The 27921-nt window shown below is 46.6% G+C and overlaps 1 protein-coding gene across 1 annotated transcript; it reads right to left on the reverse strand.

Moving 5' to 3' along the window:
- Nucleotides 1-757: 757 nt before the first annotated feature.
- si:dkey-230p4.1 (trichohyalin) lies at nucleotides 758-27604 on the reverse strand. The gene is made up of 29 exons (XM_038276230.1): nucleotides 27469-27604; nucleotides 22627-22707; nucleotides 21949-22104; nucleotides 20104-20238; nucleotides 19932-20009; nucleotides 19797-19867; nucleotides 18576-18741; nucleotides 18410-18507; nucleotides 17997-18305; nucleotides 17794-17920; nucleotides 17581-17718; nucleotides 17363-17511; nucleotides 16277-16426; nucleotides 13733-13811; nucleotides 13586-13663; nucleotides 13341-13487; nucleotides 12554-12663; nucleotides 12305-12446; nucleotides 12039-12232; nucleotides 11837-11964; nucleotides 5398-10028; nucleotides 5195-5326; nucleotides 4676-5116; nucleotides 4523-4606; nucleotides 4297-4449; nucleotides 4070-4219; nucleotides 1983-2039; nucleotides 1383-1463; nucleotides 758-1300 (listed from the first exon to the last, which is right to left on the reverse strand). Exons 3-29 carry the CDS (start codon nucleotides 22087-22089, stop codon nucleotides 1073-1075), a joined length of 8397 nt encoding a protein of 2798 aa, XP_038132158.1. The 5' UTR covers nucleotides 22090-22104; nucleotides 22627-22707; nucleotides 27469-27604; the 3' UTR covers nucleotides 758-1072.
- Nucleotides 27605-27921: the final 317 nt, after the last annotated feature.

The following is a 27921-nucleotide window of genomic DNA, read 5'->3' on the forward strand; positions in this document are numbered from 1 at the left end:
TCATTCTCTACTGGGAACCAGAAACCGAGGAATCATCCTTAGTTTTAGACCTTTAGTTCAATCTCTGCTTTTTCTCATAGTAGCTTCATCTGGTCTGTTCCTGTTTGGCTGTGACTCCATCCTGGAGAGAAATATCAGCTGTGCTGCTGCCATCAACACCTTTGTTTCTAGATGTTGGAGCTTGGCCTGTTTTCCAGTGTAGTCCTGTTTCTCTGACTGTGACTAACTGGATGTGCTCTCTTCATCCTCTGACATGGGAGCTGGCTCGGAGCTCGTCTGCCTGGCTGTGTGTTTCCTGGACGGGGCCGCCTGTGGAGCCGGTTGCCTTTTGTATCTATGCTTCTTTTTCTATCTCTGCTTCTGTCTCCTTGAACCCCAGTCGGCCTCAGCAGATAGCCGCTCACACTGAGCCTGGTTCTGCTGGAGGTTTCTTCCTGTTCAAAGGGAGTTTTTTCTCTCTACTGTCGCTACAAGCATGCTTAAATTGAGGGTTCTGTTTGAGTCAATGAGTCGATGCAAAAGCTGGTTTTCCTTAGATAGAAAACTTTGAATCAATCTGACCGGTGAACTGTAAAGTGCCTTAAGATGACGTGTGTAATGAATTGGCGCTATAGAAATAAACTGACTAGAATTGAATCCTTTACTGGATTCTCATTTGCAGCTAAGAGACTGAAGCCAAATGGACACTGGACCCAGTCTGGTAGATGTTTAGCTGTGATGCATTCAGAAAATCAGGAAAAACAAAAACACATCCTGTTTTATAAACACTTTGGTTTATTGATCCTTTTATAAACAATAAATAACCTTTAAATACAGTAAACATAAAATAAAAACATACCAACTAATCAGAACGCATCTATACCAGCTCTGCAGATACATTTGCAGATTGTAGAAAGTGTTCTTAAAGAAGATTGATCAGAGGTAAATACTCATGACTGTAACTTTGTACCTGAAGGTTTATTTCCTGTAACATTTTTGGTCTCTTCTGAATGGTCAGTTTTGAATAAATAACTTCCTGTAGATAGAACCTGTCCAATCAGAGCGAAGCAGCTTCACATTGAAAGTTTCCCTCTTATGATTGGCTCAGAGACATCCTAAGCTCCTCCTCCCTCAGGCTGCGGTCCAATCGCTGCGTTTCAGACTCCAGAACGGCTGGGATTGGATGGCTGGAGACGGCAGCCAGCGAATCGTTGAGGTCGTGCCTCAGAGAGAGCAGCCATTGGCTGTTTCTGGACGACTGCTCAATAAACTCCGCCCTCTGCATCTGGTCCACAGCCAATGAGAGACGCAGCTGACTCAACTTAGAGGAGGAGATATGATGACATCATCAGCACCCACCTGAAACATCGGATACTGAAACTCTTCTTCTGTGGTGATCTCACCTGGTCCTCCAGCTCTGTCACCTGGTGCCTCAGCCGCTCGACCTCGGTGGAGTTCTCAGACGCCTGACCAACCAAACACACCTGTTTGAATTAGACCCACTGTTCATGACTGGTTATCCCGCAGCAGTATGTCGCAGTTAGCTTGTTGCAGGAACGACGCAGGTATTTTTGATTTATGCCCAATTTTGAAGCGCAGTCTGTGCTATTTTATTTCACACCAGAGCACTAGAGGGAGAATCATGTGTTTGTTTGACAAGCTTGTTCGCCGTCTACATCAAACGCCGGACGACACACAGTTCACCCGTGAACATGCCTCAAAGACTGACCGTCGCACGGTGCTACAAACTAGCGTGTCTGGGTTAGTGTCCGAGGTGTGCCAGGCATTTTGACGGCACTACAGCCAGAGTTTCTGCCATTAGGTACCAAACAGTAAACATGCATAGTGTAGAGTGGTAGAATTGACCAATCAATGGCCTCCTGTCAGCAGAAGGGGCGGGGCATATCTGTGTTAACTGCGACACACATGCAGACGACCTGGTTTCTGAGTATAAACCAGGATTTAGCCATTAGCTGAGACGTCTCCACCAGTGTGAGTCTCACCTGGGACCCAGAGCCGAGTGAGAGCTGCTGCCTGAGCCTCCGTCGATCCTCCTCCACCTGACAGTGAGGAATCAATGAGTGAGAAAACAACTGACTTTCCAACATGATCATGGTGTTTGGAACGTCTCAGGACTGTTCTCACAGGGTTGAGTCAAGACGACCCGAAACATTCCCAAACCTACCCCCCCCAGGAACCCCCAACCCTCAGGCCAACAGAGATCTAGTGATCAACAAAAGCCCAGCCTTTCAGAGGAAAGAAGAAACAAATGCCTGCTATAAAAAGGCGACAGTGGCGTTGGATGTAGGAGTTTGCCCTGAAATCGAAGGGTTGACGGTTCAAGCCCCGACTCTGACTTTCATTGTCGTTGTGTCCTTGGGCAAGACACTTCACCTGCATTGTCTACTGATGGTGGTCAGAGGGCTCGGTGGCGCCAGTGTAGGGCCCTAGTGGCTACAATGTAGCTTGCCACCATCAGTGTGTGAGTGAATGGGTGAATGAATGTAGTGTAAAGCGCTTTGGTCAAGTCTCCTGACTTGAATAAAGGCGCTATATAAGTATAGCTATATAAGTAAGCTTCCAGAAAATAAAAAAAGATTTTCGTCAACGAGACTAAGACCAGACGAAATTTACCATCCATTGATGAATGGACGTTACGAAATGTAATTGTTTAATTTGTATTGTTAATATCAGTGTTTCTTGAGCTTCATAGAAGATTATGCTTCTTTGCACTGTTTGTTTACAAGCCGCCTGTCCCAAAGGGCCCCGCAGCGCTCAGTTAGTACTAGCATAGCTCAACTTCGCAGTCATTACGGATACCAGGGTGCGGCTTGTTTAACATCGCCTGGATGTATGGAGCCATTTCATTTACAACATGAAGGAAAACACCAGAGGAAGGACGCCACCTTCCTGCAGCTTCAACAAGGCAGGAAAGAACAACGCAAATCTCAAGCAACATCTGAGGAGCTAACATGGTGCCATATGGAAGAAGGTAATGAACGGGCGGGCCTGTAGTAGTGGGAACAGGTGTGTTAGTGCGCGAACGGGTGCATGCATGTGGATGATGATTTGGTTTGATGAGGAGTTCCAACCAGGATGGCTTCAGTTTTGGAGGTATTGATTGATGAAAGTGTTGCTCCATCCGTACCTTTATCTCCTCAAGACAGGTGGTGAGTTTTGATGGGGATGACTGTGAGGGTGGGGGGGGGGTCAGCTGAGACATTTACATAGAGCTGTAGGTCATCAGCATAGCAGTGGAATTAGATATTGTGGCGGCTGATGATTTGGCCAAGGGGGGTAAGGTAAAGGATGAAGAGGATGGGGCCAAGTACTGACCCCTGGGGGACGCCACATGTAACTGTCTGTGGATTTGATTTGGAGCGGCCTAGGGAGACGTTTTCTGTCCGGTTACGAGGAGATACGAGGAAGGTCTTCATCAATCTGCATCAATACATTTATCTCAATATTCAACCCGAAGTGTCTTCAGAACACTGGACAAGGCAGGAAGTAAGAGGACTTAAAAAATCTGTCTCATTGTGTCTCACCTGTCTCGATCTTTCTCACCTTTCTCATTGTGTCTCACCTGTCTTGATCTGTCTCACCTGTCTCATTGTGTCTCACCTGTCTCATTGTGTCTCACCTGTCTCAGTGTGTCTCAATCTGTCTCACCTGTCTCGATCTTTCTCACCTTTCTCATTGTGTCTCACCTGTCTCGATCTGTCTCATTGTGTCTCACCTGTCTCAGTGTGTCTCAATCTGTCTAACCTTTCTCAGTGTGTCTCACCTGTCTCGATCTTTCTCACCTTTCTCAGTGTGTCTCACCTGTCTCGATCTTTCTCACCTTTCTCATTGTGTCTCACCTGTCTCAATCTGTCACAGTGTGTCTCACCTGTCTCATTGTGTCTCACCTGTCTCAGTGTGTCTCAATCTGTCTAACCTTTCTCAGTGTGTCTCACCTGTCTCGATCTTTCTCACCTTTCTCATTGTGTCTCACCTGTCTCAGTGTATCTCAATCTGTCTCACCTTTCTCAGTGTGTCTCACCTGTTTCGATCTGTCTCATTGTGTCTCACCTGTCTCGATCTGTCTCACCTGTCTCAGTGTGTCCTTCAGTGCATCTCTGTCCCTCTTCAGCTTGTCTTTCTGCTGTTCCAGGTGGGAATTCTTCTTCTTCATCCTCATCTGGTCGAGCTCCAGTTCAGCCACCAGTCGCTGCAGGACCAGCAGTCTGTCCTCCACAGCCTGAGGAGACACATGTCCTCCATCTAACTACACATGACGGAACAGAACCCATCCAACCAATCAGAAGTTAGACTGACCTCCTCCGGGTTAGAACCAGTCCTGAGGTTTTGCTCCTGTTGGTGTGCTCGCTGCCTGTAGCCAATCATGGCGGCCTCTGTCCGCTCCAGAGCCAATCGGAACCGGTCCCGCTCCTCCTCCAGCTCCTTGTTCCTCTGCGTCAGCATGTAGAACTGGACAAGAAGAATAATGAAGGAGGAGGAGGAGCTGTGCTACTCTCAGCTCAGATGAAGGAGTCCATGTTACCTCAGACTCTTTCTTTTGAAGCTCCTTCCTCAGCTGCTCCTTCTCAGAGGAAACCTGCTCCTCCTCTTCCTCTTGCTCCTCCTCCTGAAACAGAAGGTGCAGTTAGGAGGACTTTATTCAGGAGGTTCAGGAACGTTCTTAGTTAAAACTCACATCCTCTCCTGTCTGGACGTTTCTCCTCCTCTGTCCATCCATCTGAGCTTTCTGCTCCTCCATCAATGCTGTCAACATTCTCAGCTCTTCTTGACTCTCCTGGATCCTCCTCCTTGCCTCCTCCTCCTTCTCCTCCATCTTGGACCTCCACTCTCTGTCTTCCTCCTCCCGTCTACTCCTTAGTGTCTGGATCTCTATGTGCAGAACCTCCTGCCCTTTCTCCAACTCTTCCACTTGACTCCTCCACCTCCCCTCAGCCTCCCTCCTCCTCTCCAGCTCCTCCACCACCTCCTTCCTTCTCTTCTCCAGACCTTTGACTCTGGCCCTCAGCTCCTCCACCTCCTCCTTAGCCGCCTGCTTGTTCTCCTCTCTGATTTTCTCCATGTCCTCCTTCTTCTGTGCCAGCGCTCTCCTCAGACGCTCCCCCTCATTGTGGCTGTCCTGGAGGAGGAGTCAAAGAGGAGAGACATTATGACCTCATACTGAAAGCCTGTGGGCATCCAACAGGAGGCGCCCTACCTGAAGGAGAGCCTTCAGAGTAGTCATCTCCTCCAGGGCCACCCTTAGGCCTTCCCTCATCTGCTGGCTCTCCTCCTCCTTCTCCTTCACCTCCTTTCGTGCTCGCTCCCGGCTGCGGCTCAGATCCAACACCTGGAACAGAGTCTGACTTAGCTTTCACCTCCTCTGCTCCTCTTCCTCCTCCCCCTGGGATGGTTCTGTACCTGACTTTTCAGGGAGGTCAGGCTCTCCTCCATCACCTCCATGTTTTGCTGAACACCTCTCAAGTCGTCTTGCACCTCCTCCCTCCTCTGGCGCTCCTCCTTCACCTCCTCCTGAAGGTCTTTGACCTCATCTCTCCTCTTCTGCAGCTCCTTCAGGAGCTCCTGTTTTTCCTTTTGAACCTTCTCTTGAAGGAGAGACACCTCCTTCTCACTCCCCCTGTGAGCCTCATGCACCTCCTCTTTTAGAGCCCTTACCTCCTCCTCTTTCCTTCGTAGCCCCTCCTCTATCTGCTCCTGTTCCTTTTTCACCTCCTCAGCAATGACTGCCAGCTCACTAACCTCCGCCCTACTCTTCCTCAGTTCATCGCGGATCTTTTCCTCCTCTTGTTGCTCCTTCATCAGCTCCTCTTGGAGCTCCTTTTTGCTCCTCAGTAACTCCTGCTGGACCTCCTCCAACTTCCTCCACTCCTCTTGCCCCTTCTTCCTCATTACCTCCTTAGACCTGAGTTCCTCCTGCAGCTTCCCATGAGCCTCCTCCTTCACTCTGAGCACCTCCTCTCTGAGAGACCTTACCTCTTTTTCAAACATCTCCTCCTTTTTCTTTTGCTCCTTTCTCAGTTCAGAAAGCTCCTGTTCTACCTCCACTTTCTGACTCCTAGCCATCTGTGCCTCCTTCCTTTCCCTCTGCACCTCCTCTCTCAGGACAGTTGCCTCCTTTTTGCTTTTCAGCAGCTCCTGGCGGATCTCCTCCGTCTTCATTAACTCCTCTTTTTCATTTAGCACCTCCAGCCTCAGAGCAGTCACCTCCTTCTCTAAATCCTTCAGCTCCTCTTGCTTCTCCTCCTTCTCCCTCCTCATTATAATTAACTCCTCTCTGACTCTTAGAAGCTCCTGCTGGACCTCCAGCCTCTCTCCTATATCCTCCTGTGCCTTGCTCCGCTCCCTGTGCACCTCCTCCATGAGAGCCCTCACCTCCTCCTGAGAGGTTCTCAGTTTTTCATCAAGCTCTCTTTGCTCCTTATCCCTCTCCTCTTTCAATTCAGAGACCTCTTTCTTGCTGCTCCTCAGCTCCTGCTGTATCTCCTCCCTCTGCAGCTTCTCTTCCTGCAGAGCCTCCTGGGCCTCCTCCTTCTCTTTCTGCTGTCTTTGTACCTCCTCTCTGTTCTTCCTCAGCTCCAGCTCCACCTCCTCCAGCTGCCTCCTGTCCTCCCTGGCCCTGCTCCACTCCCTCTGCACCTCCTCTCTGAGAGCTTCCACCTCTTTCTCAGATCTCCTCAGCTGCTCCTGCTTCTCATCCTTGTCTCTTTGCTCCTGGTGGAGCTCCTCTCTCAGGAGAGCTGCCTCCTTTTTGCTCTTCAGCAGCTCCTGGCGGATCTCCTCCGTCTTCATTAACTCCTCTTTTTCATTTAGCACCTCCAGCCTCAGAGCAGTCACCTCCTTCTCTAAATCCTTCAGCTCCTCTTGCTTCTCCTCCTTCTCCCTCCTCATTATAATTAACTCCTCTCTGACTCTTAGAAGCTCCTGCTGGACCTCCAGCCTCTCTCCTATATCCTCCTGTGCCTTGCTCCGCTCCCTGTGCACCTCCTCCATGAGAGCCCTCACCTCCTCCTGAGAGGTTCTCAGTTTTTCATCAAGCTCTCTTTGCTCCTTATCCCTCTCCTCTTTCAGTACAGAGACCTCTTTCTTGCTGCTCCTCAGCTCCTGCTGTATCTCCTCCCTCTGCAGCTTCTCTTCCTGCAGAGCCTCCTGGGCCTCCTCCTTCTCTTTCTGCTGTCTTTGTACCTCCTCTCTGTTCTTCCTCAGCTCCAGCTCCACCTCCTCCAACTGCCTCCTGTCCTCCTTGGCCCTGCTCCACTCCCTCTGCACCTCCTCTCTGAGAGCTTCCACCTCTTTCTCAGACCTCCTCAGCTGCTCCTGCTTCTCATCCTTGTCTCTTTGCTCCTGGTGGAGCTCCTTTCTCAGGAGACCTGCCTCCTTTTTGCTCCTCAGCAGCTCCTGATGGATCTCCTCTGTCTTCATTAACTCCTCCTTTTCATTTAGCACCTCCAGCCTCAGAGCAGTCACCTCCTTCTCTAAATCCTTCAGCTCCTCTTGCTTCTCCTCCCTCTCCCTCCTCACTATAATTAACTCCTCTCTGACTTTTAGAAGCTCCTGCTGGACCTCCTGCCTTTCTCCTCTCTCCTCCTGTGCCTTGCTCCGCTCCCTCTGCACCTCCTCTTTGAGAGCAGTCAACTCTTTCTCAGACCTCCTCAGCTGCTCCTGCTTCTCATCCTTGTCTCTTTGCTCCTGGTGGAGCTTCTCTCTCAGGAGAGCTGCCTCCTTTTTGCTCCTCAGCAACTCCTGGCGGATCTCCTCCGTCTTCATTATCTCCTCTTTTTCATTTAGTACCTCCAGCCTCAGAGCAGTCACCTCCTTCTCTAAATCCTTCAGCTCCTCTTGCTTCTTCTCCTTCTCCCTCCTCGCTATAATTAACTCCTCTCTGACTCTTAGAAGCTCCTGCTGGACCTCCTGCCTTTCTCCCTTCTCCTCCTGTGCCTTGCTCCGCTCCCTCTCCAACTCCTCTCTGAGCGCTGTCATCTCTTTCTCAGACCTCCTCAGCCGCTCCTGCCTCTCATCCTTTTCTCTTTGCTCCTTGTGGAGCTCCTCTCTGAGGAGAGTCGCTTCCTTTTCGCTCCTCCTTAGCTCCTGCTGGACCTCCTCCAGTTGCCTGTCATTCTGCAAATTTTTCTTGCTCATCAGCTCCTTTGACCTCCACTCCTCCTCTCTAGCTCTCAGTTCCTCCTGCATCCTTTCTTTGACCTCCTCCTTCTCCTTTCCCTTTCTTTTCACCTCCTCTCTGAGCTCCTCTCTCTCCCTCTGCGCTTCCTCTCTAAGGAGTGTCACCTCCCTATCCTTTCTTACCAGCTCCACCTGCAGTTCTTCCTTCTCCTTCTCTAACGTCCTCAGCCTGGACCTCCTTCTTTCCTCCTCCAGGAGGTGGAGATCTTTCTCTGTTTCCTGTTGCAGCCTTCTCTCCTCCTTCATTTTCCTCAGTTCCTCCTCCAGTTGTCTCAGTTCCTCCTCTCTCTGCTCCTCCGTCTCTTTCAGCTGGTCCCTCAGCCTCCTATTTTGCTCCCTCACTCCCTTCAGCTCCTCTCTTTCCTCCTCCTGTATCTCCTGCAGTTTGCTGACCAGTCGTCTCTTCTCCTCCTGACTCCTCCTCAGCTCATCGTTTTCCTCCTTCAGCTCTTTCATTCTTGCTTCCAGCCTGTCCTCTAACCTCCTCCTCTCCTCCTTCACTTTCTCCTCAGTCATTCTGTTTCTCTCCTCCTCCATTCTTCTGCGCCTTTCTCCTTCCCTCAGCTCCTCCTCCTTCTCCTCCAGTGTGGCCCTCAACTGCAGCACCTCCTCTTGTTTCTGCCTAATGCTCTTCTGGAGCTCTGTCGCCTCCTTCCCACGATGCTCTTCCTTTTGCTGCCACCTCCTTAGCTCCTCCTCGAGCTGCTCACAGGCCTCCTCCTTCTCTCTGGCCCTCCTCTTTGCTCTTTCTCTCTCAGCCTGAGCCTCCTGCAACTCCCTGTCCTGGGAGGAGATTTTTCTGTCTTTTCCTCCTCCCTCTTGTACCTCCTTCTCCAGGAGCGCCTGAGTTTCTGCCAGCAGTGCCTCCAGCTTCTCCTCCCGCACCTCCTTCTGCTTCAGTCTGACCTCCACTAGCTGCCGCTCCCGCTCTCCTTCCTCCTCTCGCTCCTCTGCCAGCCTCAGATGCTCCTTCAGCTTTTCCACCTCCTCCTCTCTCTCCCTAACAGCACTCATCTGTCGCTCCAGGCTGCGCTCCCTCTTTTCCACCTCCTCCTTCATCTCCTCCTTCTCCTCTTGAGCCACATTCAGCCTCACTCTTAGCAGCTCTACCTCCCCCGCCTTCTCCTTCAGCCTCTCTTCTAGCTCCTTCTCTTCCTCCTCTTTTCTCTCCCTCTGTCTCCTCTCCTTCTCTCTGTCTTCTTGTAACCTGGAGATCTCCTTCCTCAGTCTCTTCACCTCCTCCTTGTCCTCCACAGCTCTAGATCTCCATGTCTCCTCCTCAATCCTCAGCTGGTTCATCTCCTGCTCCATTTCTTTCTTTTTTTCCTCTAACTTCTCGATCCGCTCACAGAGCGCCTCTGTTTCTAAATCCCTCTGCATCTCCTCCTCTCTCCTCTTCTCCTCCTCCTCTGCCAGTCGGAGCTCTGTCTGCTTTATTTGCTCCTCCAGTCTCTCCTTCTCCTCCTCTGCTCGCTGCCTTCTCTCCATCATGGTGCTGATTTTGCTCCCTCTCTCCGCCACCTCCTCCCTCAGCCTCTCCACCTCTCTCTGTCTCTCCTCCACCTCCTCTGTCAGACCTTCAGTGCGCCTCCTCAGGGCCTCCAGCGCCCCGTCCCTAGTCCCCAGTTCTTTGTTCAGAGCTTCTCTCTCTTCCTGCCAGGTTTTCCTCTCCTCCTGTTTCTCTGCCTCCTGCTCAGAACTTCTGCTCCGCAGCGCCTCCACCTCCTCCCTCAGTCGCTCCATTTCTACATTCAACTCCTCCTTCTCCTCCAGAGTTCTTGCCCTCCTTTCCTTCTCGTCTTCTCTTCTTGCCGTTTCTCGCTGTAGTTCTCCTCTCAGACACTCGATCTCACCTTCAGACACAAACAGAAACAACAGATCACCTCCTGCTTCCAGAGAGCCACTCCTGTTCCCTCCTCCTCCTCCTGATTCCTTCTCCACAGTTTATGATCAATAATAGGGCTGGTAGTTTCGCCAGGGTCCTGAATCGATTTGATTTTGATTAAATCGATTTTCTTACCCAGCCCTATTCAATGACTTCAGTTTTTCTAGATAAAAAGAATTTCCTGACGTTTAAAAAGACATCAGAGCAGATTTCTGGTTTTAAACTGAGCTTTAAAAGATTCAGAAAATCTTCAATCTGAACAAATTAGATTTTTCAGGATTTGGATCTGATCCATGACATTCAGAAGCAAAACAGAGGGCGGGTTCACAGGGCAGGATGATCTTCCCACCCTCAGCCCCCTATAAGCAGGGAGACGGTCCTGTTGCGTCTCCAGACTGATCGGTGTGATCCACGGTTAGATCGTCTCAGCCTGATATTGCGTCATATAAAGCGTCACACCAGCCCACCGCACTCAGATCTCGAAGCTCTGCAGCTCAAGCAGCGCGTCGACCAATCAGAGAAGCTGATCTAGGAGGTGGCAGGGAGACAGACGCTGCAGCTGTTGGCATAGCGTCATTAATACAGTGGGGGAGGGGCGGCCTAGTGGTTAGGGCACAAAGCAAGGAATCCTGAAGTTCTGAGTTCAAGCCCCACTCCCACAGACTGCCACTCTGGGTCCCTGAGCAAGACCCTTAACCCTATATTGCTCCCCGGGCGCCGCACAATGGCAGACCACTGCTCCCCAAGGGGATGGGTTTAAGTTGTACGGAAACTACTGTTCTAATGATTGCATTTCCGAATTCTCCCAGTGGTGCCCGACTTTACACGAGTTATCAAAGGGGCAGGATTGTTGAGGTGGAAGGGTTGCAAGCAAGTTTGGTTGTGGCCGGTTTGTGGGAAGCATCTTGCTAACCAGTTAGCATCTTAGTGCTAGTAGGGTCCCAATGGAAAATTCCATTGGGACCAAGTAGCACTAAATTGGTGCCTTAGAAACGACGCTGTCAAGGAACGCTATGGACAGAGGAAACATGCAAGAGGAGGAGAGTTTAGTGTCGGAGGTCGTGGATGAGTCTCCTCCGTCATCCATTTTTTATTTAGAGGAGGAAAGCGGGGACGAAGATGTTGTGGAAGAGGACGCCAGGGCGGCAGAAGCTTGGTTTGGTGTAGAAGGCTTCCAGCCGTACATGTTTGAGCCCTTGCCTCGCAACGCTGCCAGTTCTGTTAGCTCTACGCCTGCTGAAGACACAGACGTCCATCCCCGTGGACACTGGGACGCAACTCAATGGGAAAGGAAAGGATTCTGATTTCAACCGTTGCGTATATTAGCTGCGACATATGAATCAAGATGCTATGATGGAAAAAAATTTGATTGACAGATGACCGTTGATATATGATTGGCTGAATTTAGGTGTTCAGGCTGACGTAGAACTAACTGCAAAAGATAACGGAAAAAAAACACAGATTTTAAGAAAAGATTTTTTTTTAAATAGAAATTTTCTAAATTTTGGGACAATATCTTCTGATAAAGAGTACATTTATATACATGTTTAAGCCAGAATGATTTGACATTTAAAAATGTATTCCCTATGACTTTAAATTCAGGGAGTTCATTTTGTTGCTCCTTACTAGTGACGGTTTAAGGACAATAAAACAAAAACAAAAAAAATTGGAATAAAGGGACTGAAATTATCCAAGTTTACAATAAAACCAGGTGGTTCTGAACAGATTCCTCTAGTTAGGCCTTATTGTGTGGTTCTGTTCTGGACTCAGACTGACCCTGCAGGGTGTCTTTGGCCCGCTGCAGCGTGCAGAGGCGCATGTTCTGCTGACATCTGTCCACCTCTGCCTGGGACAGCTGCTGCTGCTGCTGATGGAGCTGCAGGTGGAGCTTCACCGACAGAGACCTGAGGAGGAGCACAGAGGAGCTGTGGTCAAACACGCCTGCTGCTTCTCCGTGGTAATCAGGAGTGCTCCGTACCTGAGCTCCTGTAGCTCCTCCTCCAGCTCCTCCTTGTGTCTCTTCAGCCCTTCCTGTTCTTGCTGCAGCCTCCTGCTCTCCCTCTGCTGCTCCTCCTGATGTCTCTCCTTCTCATTCAGCTCCTCCTGTGCCCTCTGCAGCTGTTCCTGCGCCTCCTTCAACTCCTCCCTCAGCTGGGTGTGTTGGGAGGAGCTCTGGACAGAGCAGAGAAGCTTTCAGACATGATGCAGGTCATCATGGGTCCATCAGAGCGGTCTGCCGCCTACCTCGTCCATCTGCTGGGCTGCCGTCTGCCTCTCCTCCTCCAGGGACTCCACCTGGGCCTCCTTCTCCACCAGGGTTCTCTCCAGCTCTGCCTGCTGCTCCTTCAGCTGATGGATGGTGTCTGCGTCTGTCTGTGACTGAGTTCTGGAGGACATTGGATCAGTGGGACTAAAGTGGTTCGTTTCAGTCCTGCTGAGGCTCAGATCTTCTTCTCAGAACCACCTGATGAAGATCTCATCCTGGAAACTAACCTCAGCAGGTTCAGCTCACTCCTCACACCCTGAAGCTCCCTCTGCAGGACGCTCACTTCTGACCTCACTGTCTGCATTTGTGATTGGCTGTTGGATAGCTCCGCCTCCAGCTGAAACAAACAGAGGCCTTTTCTCAATATGCGTACTTGTGCATTCTCGCGTTAAACGTCATCAGCCATAGTACTGTTCCAATTCACAAGAACAAGAAGACTGAGAGTGGACAAAGTCCCCGTACGTTGTTCTCGCCCCTCCCTCTTTACCCAGCATGCATCAGAGCAGACTTGTCCATTCTCCAGACTGACAGCTGTCCCAGCATGCACTGCAGCAGCAGCAGCTTCCAGGATTAGCAGCTGCAGGCGGGCTAACGTTAGCCTGTCTGCAGCAGCCCTCTCTCTGCATAGAGTGAAGTACCGCTGGCTCTGATGAGGGTTTTTATGTTTTGTTTTATTTGGCAAAATGTTTATTTGGTTTTGTGTATCTGATTATTACCTCACTAAATGAAAAAGGTTATAATTTATTATTATCTAGAGACTATTAATAACAGGCGGTGAAATGCAGCTCCAGACGAGTTTTCAATGTGGTGTCATCAGTACATTTCTGTTCCAATTGACCCAGATTTATTCTGCGTGCTCCCGTTCTACTAGTACAAGCTTTACTGTGTTCTTGTGAAGAACTTAGTGACATCATCAGTCCGTGCTCATGTTCTTGTGAATTGAGAATCAGTCAGAGATGAGGCGGAGCCACAGCAGGCTGCCCAGGGGCCTCTGAGCCAAGCAGGGAGTTTTACCTGCAGCAGCTGTTTGTTCAGATCTCGTTTGTCTGAAGCCAGAGCGGCGTTCAGAGCCGACATTTTCTCCAGGGCATCCCGCGCCTCCTCTGCCTCCCATCTCAACATCGTCTCTGAGGAGGAGAGATGCAGCAGGCTGTCCCTGCACTGAGGAGGGGCGTTAGGGGGACAGGGACAGAGAGGGACACCACCGTTAGGTTAGAACAAACACCTCTGAATCCTCTGACCTCCAGAAGCATCCCAACCTTCTGCAGAGCCTCTCTGACATCAGCACCTTCTTCTCCTGCTCTCTGCCTGTCAAGCTGCTCCCTCTCCAGCGCCCCCTGCAGTCAGACAGCTAGTGGAAATCAGCCGTTCCTCCTGTGATCATCATGGCTGGAAGCAGGTTTTACCTTCAGGCTGTGGATCTCCATCAACTGTTTGCTTTCTCTCTCTGACAGCTGGACTTTCTCCAGGAGCTCCTCCTCCACCCTGAAACAAGCACATCAGCCTCACAGCAGACGCCTTTGGTCACAGAAACACTCAGCGGAAGCAAATCTCATTCTATCATGGTTTCTACCATTAGCACAGCTTACTATCACCATGCTAACATTAGCCCACCTTGCTATCACCATGCTAACATTAGCCTATCTCTCTATCACCATGCTAACATTAGCCCACCTTGCTATCACCATGCTAATATTAGCTCTCCTTGCTATCACCATGCTAACATTAGCCTATCTCTCTATCACCATGCTAATATTAGCTCTCCTTGCTATCACCATGCTAACATTAGCCCTCCTTGCTATCTCCATGCTGACATTATCCCACCTTGCTATCACCATGCTAACATTAGCCCTCCTTGCTATCACCATGCTAACATTAGCCTACCTTGCTATCACCATGCTCACATTATCCCACCTTGCTATCACCATGCTAACATTAGCCTATCTCTCTATCACCATGCTAATATTAGCTCTCCTTGCTATCACCATGCTAACATCAGCCTATCTCTCTATCACCATGCTAATATTAGCTCTCCTTGCTATCACCATGCTAACATTAGCCCTCCTTGCTATCTCCATGCTGACATTATCCCACCTTGCTATCACCATGCTAACATTAGCCCTCCTTGCTATCACCATGCTAACATTAGCCTACCTTGCTATCACCATGCTGACATTATCCCACCTTGCTATCACCATGCTAACATTAGCCTACCTTGCTATCACCATGCTGACATTATCCCACCTTGCTATCACCATGCTAACATTAGCCTACCTTGCTATCACCATGCTGACATTAGCCCTCCTTGCTATCACCATGCTAACATTAGCCAACCTTGCTATCACCATGCTGACATTATCCCACCTTGCTATCACCATGCTAACATTAGCCCTCCTTGCTATCACCATGCTAACATTAGCCTACCTTGCTATCACCATGCTGACATTATCCCACCTTGCTATCACCATGCTAACATTAGCCTACCTTGCTATCACCATGCTGACATTATCCCACCTTGCTATCACCATGCTAACATTAGCCTACCTTGCTATCACCATGCTAACATTAGCCTACCTTGCTATCACCATTGTAATACTGTCTGAGGATTATAATGTTTAAATGAGTAAAACTCTATAATTAACAATAGCAAAAATATGCAAACAAAACTTATTCTTTTAAGATGTTTGAATATGTTTTGGAGTATCTGTATTCCTGACAGCCCTACAGTAACAGCTGCTTTGATTGGACAGCACCACTTTAATTTGATGATTCAATTAGATGGGCTGTTTGAAATTTGGACTCCGTCAGTGATGGTTCCGTTCAGCGAATTTTAGATTAACCACTCATTATATTGATAGCTCTAATGATAACTCTAAATGATACAAATGAAATCAAGCCGATATGCAGAACTTTGTTAGTATAATGAAGTGTTTTTAAGTACATTTACTTCCTTATTTGAGGCAGCTTGTTGTCAAAACACAACAAGTTACAATTAAACATTACTGCATATTAAAAAAATGTTTAGACAAATAAAAAAACATCAGTAAAACCTTTTCTATAGATTAACCCACAGGGGGGTTCTTTACTTTGAAGACATTCAATCATCTAGTGAAATTGTTTAGATTCTTTTCCCCACTTCTGCTGATGCTTCTACATAGAACAATAATAGAAAACTTTATGGCAGATAATTGAACTTATTTATAGCTAATTCCTCATTATTATTAATTCCATTGTTAATAACCTTATATCTACTTCACCAGATGTTGCTGGTGATTACACAGTTATTATTATCTGCCGTATTGTAGACTTTTGCAGTTCTGAGAGTAGTGAGCGCTCCTCTGATTTTGTTTGAATCTATGTGCACAAAAAAATGTAGGAAGGAAGCTTCATAGCTGCCTCGGTTCAATGCTCCGCCCCCTTTAGCAGCTGACGAGCTGCATTGGTCTGATAGTTTGTTTCCAGGAGTCCAAGTTAGACTGAAAACCTGGAGTGATTGTTTATAGACTGTGGAGGATTTTACTGACAGAGGAAGTTTGTTCTGGAACTAACAGAATCCAAACAGAGTAGAACCCCTCAGCCTATAGGCCTGGTTATCCTCCCCCAGCAGTGTGTCGCAGTGAGCTTGTCGCAGATATTTTTGATTTATGCCCAATATTGAAGCGTGGTCTGCGCCATTTTATTCCACGCCACAACGTCAGAGGGACAATTAGGAACTAGATGTGGGTCTAGATACGGCCGAGGCGGTGAGGAAGTGGGGATGAGTTTGTGACATGAGGGCCAGAAAGACCAATCAGTGGCCTCCTGTCTGCGCTCACCTATAGTTTTGGAGAGGAGCAGCAGAGAGTCTGCGGAAGGGTGGGGGGAACATTTGCGGTCACTGCGACACTCATGCAGACGACCTATAAATCAGCCCTAATCCTTCGGTCCCCTGCAGCAGAACCTGTTGGTACCGTCTGTGTGTTTCAGCCTCCAGCTGTCGAGTTTTCTCCTCCAGTCGTTCTCTGTCTCTCCTCAGTCTGTCCTTCTCCTTCTTCTCCTCCTCCTCTCTCCTCTGCACCTCCTCCAGCTGCAGACGCAGGGAGCTGGACGCCTCCTTCTCCCTGTCACAGTAACACAGATCAGAGGTCCTGGAGTTAAAATGGCCCCTTAGACATAAAATCAATGATGGGTAAATGGAGGTCTGATGATCCAGATCTGTTTTTCCAGTAAATAAAGGAATTATGAGGAAGTTTTTATAAATAATAAAATTGACTTTTAGGATTTCAGATGTAGTTTTCAAACATAGATGGTATCAGATATTTATGGGTTAATGAGGCATCTTAAAGCGTTTGGACACATTGCCAAACTGTATTGATGCTGCGTTGATACTGTCTCACAGAATACTGACACCTGCTGGACATTTAAAGACACTACAGGCAGCTGATTCGACTAAACTGAATTAATTTGATGACCTAGTACAATGATAGAATTGAAGTTATTTTAGGTTATATTGTATTATTTCATATCTATGTTTAACTTGAAAATATCTTTGATATTTTTAGATGCAGCCAATAAATAAAGTAAACATTTATCATAACATAAAAATTTAGGGGAAAATGTGAATGAGGATGCTGCTGGACTAGGATTTAAAAATCATAATTCTAAAACAATAAATACAGTAAAAACAGTAAATAAACTAAGAGTCAACTGGAAATGAACTTTAATTCATATAAGTTGGGTGATAACTGAGAGGAAAAGGATGAGAAAATTGAAATAAAAATGCAATGGCTGAAACGTTCCTGTTCCTTTTAGGCTCCAAAATTCTTCATAATTTTAATGATAAACCGCAAAAGAAGAGACATTTTTTTAGCAGATGCATCATGTTGACAGATACGTTTTTAAGCACAGTTTAGTGACTCAGTCAGTCAGAAACAACTCCTGAATCGGTCGCTCTATGGGCTCCACGTATGCACCAACACATCGGGCTTACTGGACCCATCACTAGTGTAGGAGCTCCGTCCAGCAGGGGGCAGCGCAGCGCCCGCAGTGGAGGCTACCTGCTCAGAGCGTCCAGCGTCTTCTTCAGCTCCTGCTGGGTCCTCAGGTTCTTCTCCTCCAGCTGCTGGTTCTCCTCAAGCTGCTGGTTCAGTCGGAGCTGCAGGGCGGTTTGCTCCTTGCCGAGCCGACGCAGCTTTAGCTCCGCCCCCTAACACACACACACAGACTGAGCGAGGTCCGGTCCTCTGGTTGATCCATTAAGCTTTGAGCAACTGACCTGCAGCTCCTCATGCTTCCACTGGAGGGCGCTCTCGGTCTGAGACAGGACTGACAGCAGGGAGGACAGGTCCAGGCTGAGGACGGCATCCATGGAGACGCTCAGGGTCTGACTGCTGGTCCTGCTCAGGGCCCTGGACTGAAGGCAGAACATGAACATGGATCCATGTGATCGCTGCATGAAACGCTGCCTCTGATTGGAGGAGAAGCTCACCATCCTGACCACAGCCTGACCCACTGACTGCAGCCTCCTCTCTGACTCCCTCAGCCTCTCCACCTCCTTCTTGGCCTCCTCCTTCTCTCTGTCTGCAGCCTGCAGGGAGCGACTCAGCTCCTCAACCCTGAAACATACAGGAGGTGAAAGGAGGAGGAGATCTACGCCTCCTGCAGAACCTCAGGATCCAACTTAATGCTAACCTTTGTTCCAGCTGCAACACCTCCGCCTCCTGGAGCAGCTTTAACTCCACTGTCTGCTCTTCCCCTTTCACCTCCTCCTCTTTCAGCTCTCCTAAGGTGAAGGTTCCAAGTGTGGAGGGAGAGAGCTGAGGGGGAGAAGCTGAGCAGTTGGAAGAAGGGAGAACAAGAGTAGAGGATAGAGGAGGAGAGGAGGAGGAGGGAGGAGGAAGGTCAGAGGGTTTGAGCCTCAGTGAGGAGCAGACGGAGTCACAGCTGAGGAGGAGAGATGATGAGAACTTGGAGAACTCTGCTCTGAGCTGCCAGAGATCCCTGGAGGAGCAGAAAGGAGGGAACCGGAACAGGGAGATTAACCTTTGACCCTCAGGTCAATCACTCTGACGCCGTGATGTCAGCGGCGGACAGGCTGCGCTCACCTGTCAGCGGCTGTTCTCACTGTGTGACAGTGTCGCCTCAGATCCAGCACAGACCTCCAGACTGACAGGAGGCGGTCCTGGTTCTGACCCACATGACCCTGAAAACAAACCATCACAACGTTAGCTTGATGTGTTTGGACCTCAGGAGACCGAACCGTCTGCACACCTCCTTCTCTCTCTGCCAATCAGCCGCTTTGCGCTCCGACTCCTCCACGGCTCTGGACCAATCAGCAGTCAGCTTCTGGAGGTCCTCTCTCAGCGCCTGGTTCGTCTCCTCTGATTGGCTGAGCTGGTGACGGAGGAGAGCGTTGGTGTCGGCGAGGCTGGAAGACCTGAGGAGGAACAGAGAGAGGAGGAGCTTAGAGGTCAACTCTACTGGGGTCACTGGTGATGGTGGGATGAAGCCTCATGAGGCATTTGAGCAAATTGCTTCAATGATCCCCACAGTTCATGAAGCTTCATGTGAAAATGTCACCACCTACTGGTCAAAAGCAGAACTACAGTTAGTAATATAACTGATTTTTTTTGCTACTGTTTTTCTTTTTTTTTGTTCATGATTGGTGTTTGTAATAAAAATCCTTTGTAAGTTTTTTGTATGTTAATGTCTTAGAAGAGAAAATCACTTAAGGTTCACTGTTTTTCTGCCATTTTAGTGAAATAAGCTCAAGCTGTTAACTGTGAAAGTGTTTGTGCAAATTGGGTAATGATGAGCAAAATGAATGATCTTAGTCATTTATATTCAACCAAAATAGTTTTCCAGTTTTTGTTTTTAATCTGGTTGGAAGTTACGTGTTCAACCAATATATTGGTTAAACCAACTAATGTAATCTGGCAGTGTTTTTTAGCCAATCTATATTTATTCTAGGGCAAACCAATAAAAATCAGTCACTTTACCCAAAATACTTGTTGTGTTTATCGCAACTTTGAAAAGTCTGAGGAGGGATTTAAACCAACAATCTCAGGATCGGAAGTTCATGACTTACAGCAGACACCACTAGCAAGGCTGCACCTCACCAGAAAGTAATACTAGTTAACACAAATGTTACAACTGTAACCAGTAGCTTGCTAAGATTTTGATCATTACATTGTTTAATCTGACCAAAATAGTTTTCACCAACTAGATTGGTTGCAAAAACAACAGATCTATTCTTAGAATCTATCCAAACTCTACAAACTCCCAGATCTTAAGTGAACATGGAGGCTGTTTAAATGGCTGCCAAAGTTCAGGTTGAGCTGAACCACTTCCTGAAGCGGTCACATGGTACGGCGGGGTAGTGAGGCTTCAGACGTCAACTTTTTTGGCTCCTCCCCCAATGAAGCAAGCGTCTATACGCGCCTCACGGAAACCCTCGGCTCATCTCATGACATCACTAATAGTTACACACACCTCTGCTGTTCCTCCTCCAGCCTGATGAGGGCGCTCTCCAGGGAGTCGCTGTGTTCATCTCTGATTCTCTGCTGTGAAACAGACACACATGTCAGCTGCTGATCACAGAAGGTTCTGCTGCAGGCTGGTTCTGACCTCAGAGCTCAGCAGCCTGGACTTTTCCTCCTGCAGCTGCAGATCCAGATGCTGACAGCGATCTCTGTACTCCAACACCTGCAACATCCACAAACATCTGCATCTGAGCGCTTCACTGCCTGCTGAGACTGCAGCTCCTCCTGCTGCTCCACAGCGCCTCCTTCAGCCTCACCTTGTTCTGCAGACGGTGGATCAGCAGCGCCTGCCTGGCCTCCCTCTCCCTCCACTCCCTCAGCTTGGTTTTCCACCTCCTCTGCTCCTCCTCGTGCAGGGAAAGGTTCAGAGAAGGATTGAGAGTCTGGCAAAGCTGAAAGAGACAAAAACCTTTAGAGAACCTTCATCACCAGAGACCCCGCCTCCTTATGGAGTTTAAAGGAAAAGTTATATTCAGAATTCAAACTTATGAAAGTACTTAAAATATGTAATTATTCCATCCTGTTCAATAAATGATCAGTGTTTTTAATTCAGAGTAATTATTGCATCGATGCATCGATACGTCCGCAAGATAATCGATTCATGTTTTTTTCTTCCTCCGGTCTATTTTTATCCATTTGCTCCTGGGCGTAATTCTCCTCCCGTGCTGCGGTGGCGCTAAACCTATTTTCCCCTCCTACCTTGCTTCCTGGTTATACTCTTACAGCAGTGTGTTGCAGTGAGCTTGATGCAGACATTTTTAAATTATGCTCAATATTGAAGCGTGGTCTGTGCTACACGCTGTGGGTCTAGATACGGCCGAGGCGGCGAGGAAGTGGGGGCGAGTTTAGTCCGACGACGGAGGGACATGAGGGCCAAAAAGGGTGGAGATCCAGGTGGAAAAAAGGTCCCAGCGTTCTCACCTCGCTCTTCTAGCGGGTCAAACTTCACGGGTTGTTTTACGCAATTTCGGTCATAAAAACAAAACAAGCCGGCCTCCTGTCTGCGGCACTGTCTACGGTCAGCTACAATTTGGGAGAGGAGCAGCGGAGCGTCTGTGGGGGGGGGCGGGACGTCTGGAGCCGAGGTATTGCATTGCACTCATTATGTGCAGTATTTTTTGATGCAACTTTTCTACTTCTGCTATCTAATGTTGTTTCTCCAAAAAACGCATAACGATATTACAGCTTTCATTGATTTATTTCAAATTTTAAACATTGTATATCCTGTAAAGTGTAAAAAAAAAAAAAAAAAAAAAAAAAAAAAAAAAAGGAACCAATTAATCGAATCGAATCGTGGTGTATTCTTCAGTATCGACAATAATCGAATCGTTGGGTCAGAAAATCGATACTGAATCGAATCGCCATGATGGAAGTGATTTACACCCCTACTGGTTAGTGACGTCACGGTGCGGTATCGGCTGTTGATCAAGTCCCAGTGCTGTATCTGGTGTTTGTCACAACGCGCTATTATCCAAGTCATCTTGAAAACATTCTTCTTCCAAATGTCGGCTACATATTACGGGTTTTTTCTCTGGCCAGATGTTCGATGGCAAATCCTCCCTCTTCAAGTTGGCGATCCAACGACCAACCCGTCCGTGGAGGATCAGGAATCAGAAAGGTGGAATAACTCTTTTTTTTCACTTTTACCCGATGTATTCCAGCATCCAGCTGCCATGCACGTGGGCATTGTCAGTTTCACTATAGCTCTGGTGAATTTCAATGGTGAAGTCCTCTGGAAATCTTCAATAATTGTTGTTGATTGCAGATGTGTCTAGTAGTTCCCATTGATTTAGCTTGTAAAGCGGGGAGAATGGCGCTAGGCTTACCGCACCATGACGTCACTGCTGGAAGATGGCAGGAGGGAGGGGCTACTATATTTGGGCAAGAATGGCCGCTCCTAGACTTATTGATGGTGACGAAAATTATTATTTTTATTTTTTTACTGCAAACGTATTAGTTTTAGGTATAAATAATTATCCATTGATCATTGCTTGCTGACCTTTAAAAACCTTGTTTTCTGTTGTGGATCCTACTTCATGCAGGCAAACAGTTCCTTATGCTTTAATGAACCTTTTCCAGCCTAAACCCGCCCCCCGCCTCACCCGCTCCCTCAGAGCTCTGCTCCTGGACTCCAGCTCCTCCTTCTCTGCTCGGCTCTCCGCCAGCTCCTCCTGCAGACGGCACACCTCCTGCTCCAGCTCCGCCTTCTGCTGCGGCCAGCCAATCAGCAGGTCCGACTCCATGCTCAATGAGTTGCTCTGAGTTTGAAAAGTAAAACATTTTAAACTCTTCAGATTCGCTGTTCAGAGCAGGATCCTAAAGAGATTAACTTAACTATTTTTCCAGAGACACAGATTAATGTATCTTAATTTCTTTAAATTACAGTGGAAAATGTATTATTATTCTTAACTGATTTATAATAAAAATGTTTAAAACTAAATAAAAAATCAGTCACTACATGCACAACCATTTTTCTTTTTCAGTCCTTATGTATAATTTCTGCCTCTGTTCTAATAAAACAAATCTACTTATCAGACACTTTAAACTGAGTCATAATAATTGATGTTTGACGTTAAGCTGATATAATGAAATAAATCTATTTTTTGTAAAATGTAATAATTGTCCTTAATGTGGGACAAACAGGAGCAGGAGAGGCCTGTAGATATTATATAAACTCATGTTTCATAGGTTATAGTTTATTTACAGATTAAAAGATTAGATTTATCAAGTTAAACATTTTAAAATGGAACAGTTTTTAGTTAAACTTTATTTAGACTGACCTCAGTGAAAACGTGAGCCGTGGGTCACAGCTGCTGATCAGCCACTGCTTAAACCGGGGGAGGAAACCTGAAGCATCATATCTGGACCAAGAGAGCAGAAAGTCTGAGTTTGCATCATCAGATGAAAACTGGTGTTTGCTTTTAAAATGGAAACATCTGGAGGAGCAGAAGAAAAGCGGTTTACTAAACGTCAGCTGTGATGTTTTTCTACAATCAGTGATGAATTAGAGACCAAAGTCGTCTGCTGGTTTAGCTTCACTGTTGTTCATTAAGCTAAAGGTTAGCAGAACTTCATTCTCTCCTGTTCTGATGAGCTTTATGGAGGCGCTGATTTTTATTTTACAGCCTATTTTGGTTTCATTCCAAAAACACTGATCCGTGCTTTAATGACTGTGTTCTGACTGTGCTGAATCACTGGAGATGAGCTGAATGATGCCGCTGGAGCCACCGCAAAGGACAAGGGCCGACTGCAATCCTCCATCTGTCCAGGATCTGTACGCATCCAGGTCTCTGACGTCTGCAGAGAAGATAGTGGCTGATCCCTCGCGCGGCACCCCAGCCAAAAACTATTTCAGTCACTTCCCTCTGGCAGGAGGCTGCGGTCCATCAGGACCAAAACCTCACGCCTCAAGTTTCTTCCCATCTGCTACCAGCCTGATCAACAAGGCCCAGAGCCTCCATGACACTGCCTCCCAGTTCAGGACCTACGAGCTACACCAACGTAGCATCTCCAGACCTGCGTTACATTAACGCACAGTCTACTGTGGTTATAGTATATAGCTATATACTATATGTAGCGGCTAAAATCCTATATTTTAGGCTACTGGTGGTTGTTGTTGAAAGGCATTGGTTTTACGTGCGCTACATTAAGATTCAGAATGCCAATCTTCCATTTGACATAAAATAAAGTCATTTATTTTCAGTACAATGTCCATTGTCTTACAGTTTCCCTTAAGATCCACATAAATTCGACATACATCCAAACCAAGCACAGTAGAAAACTGTTTGCCTCAGCCTATTAACAACACCTGAACAGAATTGATGGTTGAACTTAAATAACCCATCCCCCCATCAGACACTCAGAACTCAAAATTAAATACGCCCCCTGGTGGCAACAAACACCAAAGGATAAATGTATATATGTATATATTTTATATATATATATATATATATATATATATAATTTGTTTGCATCACCAACACCAAGTCCAAATCCTTTTAAGTGCAAACCTACTTGGCAATAAACATGATTCTGATGCTATTAAAGAAAGCTGAGCTTCTGGAGGAGCTAAACTGAACACGTGATGCAGCGATATCTGCTAAATGAGCCACAGCCGACCCGCAGCTATCTAATAATAATAATTGATTGATAGTAGGTTTTATCACATTAATTAAATGTAAAAAGATGAAGTTTCTGCCATAGTCTCAATCTAAGCAACAGGTTAGTTACGCTGAGCTAAACCTGTACAGCCCCCCATCATAGAGAGCGTTCTGAGCAGCTGTCTCACTGTGTGGTGTGGAGGCTGCAGCGCCTCAGACTGGAAGAAGGTGAGAACAGCAGAGAGGATCATGGGGGCTCCTCTTCCCTCCATTAAAGACATTTCATCCCAGCGCTGCGTGTCCCGAGCCCGTGACATCATCAATGACCCATCACCCCCCATCATGGACTGTTGTTAGAACTCAGAGTTTATACTGCATTTTGCAACATACTTATCTATTTATTTTTGCAGCGCTCTGAACCTTTAACATCAATGCCTTTAGAACCATGTCTCTCCATCATTGTTTACATTTTGATCACTGCTGCATTTTATAAATGGAAATGTTCCTTTTCACTGCTAAGCTGCTTATTTACTGTCAGAAAGCTGTATAAATAACATTCCGTTCAGCATACACTCTGTCTATACAAAACTACAATAAAGTTTGTCTAAGTCTAGACTAAAGGGCTGGTAATCCTCCATCAGCAGTGTGTCGCAGTCAGCTTGTCGCAAATATATTTGATTTATGCCCTATATTGAAGCGTGGTCTGCACTATACAGGTGCTGGTCATAAAATTAGAATATCATGAAAAAGTAGATTGATTTCAGTAATTCCATTTAAAAAGTGAAACTTGTATATTATATTCATACATTACATACAAACTCATATATTTCAGATGTTTATTTTGTTTAATTTTGATGATTACAAATGACAACAAATGAAAATCTCAAATTCATCATATCAGAAAATTAGAATATTGTGAAAAGGTTCAAAATTGATGGCCCCTGGTGCCACACTCTAATCAGCTAATTAACTCAAACCACCTGCAAAAGCCTTTAAATGGTCTTTCAGTCTAGTTCTATAGGCTACACAATCATGGGGAAGACTGCTGACTTGACAGTTGTCCAAAAGACGACCATCGACACCTTGCACAAGGAGGGCAAGACACAAAAGGTCATCGCTAAAGAGGCTGGCTGTTCACAGAGCTCAGTGTCCAAGCACATTAATAGAGAGGCGAAGGGAAGGAAAAGATGTGGTCGAAAAAAGTGTACAAGCAAGAGAGATAACCGCACCCTGGAGAGGATTGTGAAACAAAACCCATTCAAAAATGTGGGGGAGATTCACAAAGAGTGGACTGCAGCTGGAGTGAGTGCTTCAAGAACCACCACACACAGACGTATGAAAGACATGGGTTTCTGCTGTCGCATTCCTTGTGTCAAGCCACTCTTGAACCACAGACAGCGTCAGAAGCGTCTTGCCTGGGCTAAAGAGAAACAGGACTGGACTGCTGGTGAGTGGTCCAAAGTCATGTTCTCTGATGAAAGTAAATTTTGCATTTCCTTTGGAAATCAAGGTCCTAGAGTCTGGAGGAAAAGAAGAGAGGCACTTCATCCACGTTGCTTGAAGTCCAGTGTAAAGTTTCCACAGTCAGTGATGGTTTGGGGTGCCATGTCATCTGCTGGTGTTGGTCCATTGTGTTTTCTGAGGTCCAGGGTCAACGCAGCCACATACCAGGAAGTTTTAGAGCACTTCATGCTTCCTGCAGCTGACCAACTTTTTGGAGATGCAGATTTCATTTTCCAACAGGACTTGGCACCTGCACACAGTGCCAAAGCTACCAGTACCTGGTTGAAGGACCATGGTATCCCTGTTCTTAATTGGCCAGCAAACTCTCCTGACCTTAACCCCATAGAAAATCTATGGGGTATTGTGAAGAAGAAGATGCAATACACCAGACCCAACAATTCAGAAGAGCTAAAAGCCACTATTAGAGCAACCTGGGCTATCATAACACCTGAGCAGTGCCAGAGACTGATCGACTCCATGCCACGCCGCATTGCTGCAGTAATACAGGCCAAAGGAGGCCCAACTAAATACTGAGTGCTGTACATGCTCATACTTTTCATGTTCATACTTTTCAGTTGGCCAACATTTCTATAAATCCTTTGTTTTTATTGGTCTTCAGTAATATTCTAATTTTCTGATATGATGAATTTGAGATTTTCATTTGTTGTCATTTGTAATCATCAAAATTAAACAAAATAAACATCTGAAATATATGAGTTTGTATGTAATGTATGAATATAATATACAAGTTTCACTTTTTAAATGGAATTACTGAAATCAATCTACTTTTTCATGATATTCTAATTTTATGACCAGCACCTGTATTATTCCACGCCACAACGTCAGAGGGCCAAGCAGGAACTAGCAGTGGGTCTAGATACAGCCAAGGCGGTGAGGAAAGGGGGCAAGTTTGTGCTACAACAGAGGGAAATAAGGGCCAAAAAGAGCAGGGATCCAGGTGGAAAAAGGGTCCCAGCGTTCTCGCGCACCTCGCTCTTCTAGCTGCTCCATCTTCACCAGTCATTTTCCACAATGGCGGTCAGACAAACAAGCCGCTAAGGAACCAAACAGGAAATACGCATAGTGAAGAACGGATGTAGATTTGACCAATCAGAGGCCTCCTGTCTGCAGCCACCTACAGTTTTAAAAAGACGCAGCAGAGTGTCTGCGAAGGGGCGGGGCATATCTGCATTCACTGCGACACACGCAGACGACCTGGTTTCTGAGCATAAATCAGCCTTAAGTCTACGCCTGGTTCTGATCAGGTGGTTCTGTCCCACTGACCCACTCCACAGCTTTATTTTCTCTCTCCAGTTGTTGCTGATGTCATTCTTTCTGTTTAGCCATGGCAGCCAGACACAGCGACTAACCTACGTCCCTCTAGAGTTCCTGATCAGAGCTGCTGTGATCTTTCTCTGCTGTTCATCAGTCAGACGGCTGTTCACACTGAACCGGATTCTGGTTCAATGGGACAGCAGCAAGTTTTTCTCTCCACTGTCGCCTTCTTCTCATCCAGGAGTGAAACCTGCACAGTCAATAACTCAATGCAATCTGTTTGGTTTTCTATTAACTAATTTATTTGATTGGACTTTAATTCACTCAGTAAAGAGCCTTTAAATGATGAGTAAATAACAGGCGGTAGATAAATAACGGTTTTTATCAGTTTAACTGACAGCAAAAACTTTATTTGATAGCATTTTCCACATTAATGTTTTCCTAAACAATGATTATTAAAATGAGCGTCTCTAAACTTCGGTGAACATGTTTTTTTTTTTTTGTGTGTGTGTTTTTTAAGCTTTAATCAAACACATAGTGAATCAGATTTATTTGCTGTTGGTTCTCAGCTATAATCTGTTAACACAAACTCTCCAACTATCTGTTTACATCGGAACTAAAATAGTCTCAGCTGTTAATGTTTAACTACCAAAAACATCAGCGAGTGAAAAGAACCAGAACCAACCAGCCCGTTAGCCGCCTAGCATGCTAACACCGGAACCAGTAACGGACCAAAGTTTCTACCTGGACTGAAGATGAGGAGTTCAGTTATTATCCGTCACTGATGCCCTCCCTCCGTTAGTTCACTTTTTATTAACCTAACGGAAATAATTTTCACTTTCAAACCGGGAGCCTGACTTTTTTACCCGGAAACCGAAGCAAAATAGCGACCTGTGGTTTCCATAGCAACGCCTACCGGCTGGAGGAGAGAGCAGCAGGCAGAGAGAGATTAGGAGATTAAACAAAAGAATACTGTAGTTTGAATCAAACTCATTATTGTTGGAGCTATTTAGTCTTTATCCAGTTGAATTTTGTTAGTTTATTCTTAAATTTATACTTTTTGCATTATTTACAGAGTTTATTTGGAGGTTAATGATCTATGATTCTATTTATCTGTTGTTTACGGAAGAGAATTAGGGCCACTGAAAAAAACAAAAAAAAGTTAACTGATTTTTGAATATTATGTTAGTTTAATAT

This window comes from Cyprinodon tularosa, unplaced genomic scaffold (assembly GCF_016077235.1).
Source record: "Cyprinodon tularosa strain WSP-4 unplaced genomic scaffold, ASM1607723v1 ctg123, whole genome shotgun sequence".
NCBI classification, from domain to species: Eukaryota; Metazoa; Chordata; class Actinopteri; order Cyprinodontiformes; family Cyprinodontidae; genus Cyprinodon; species Cyprinodon tularosa.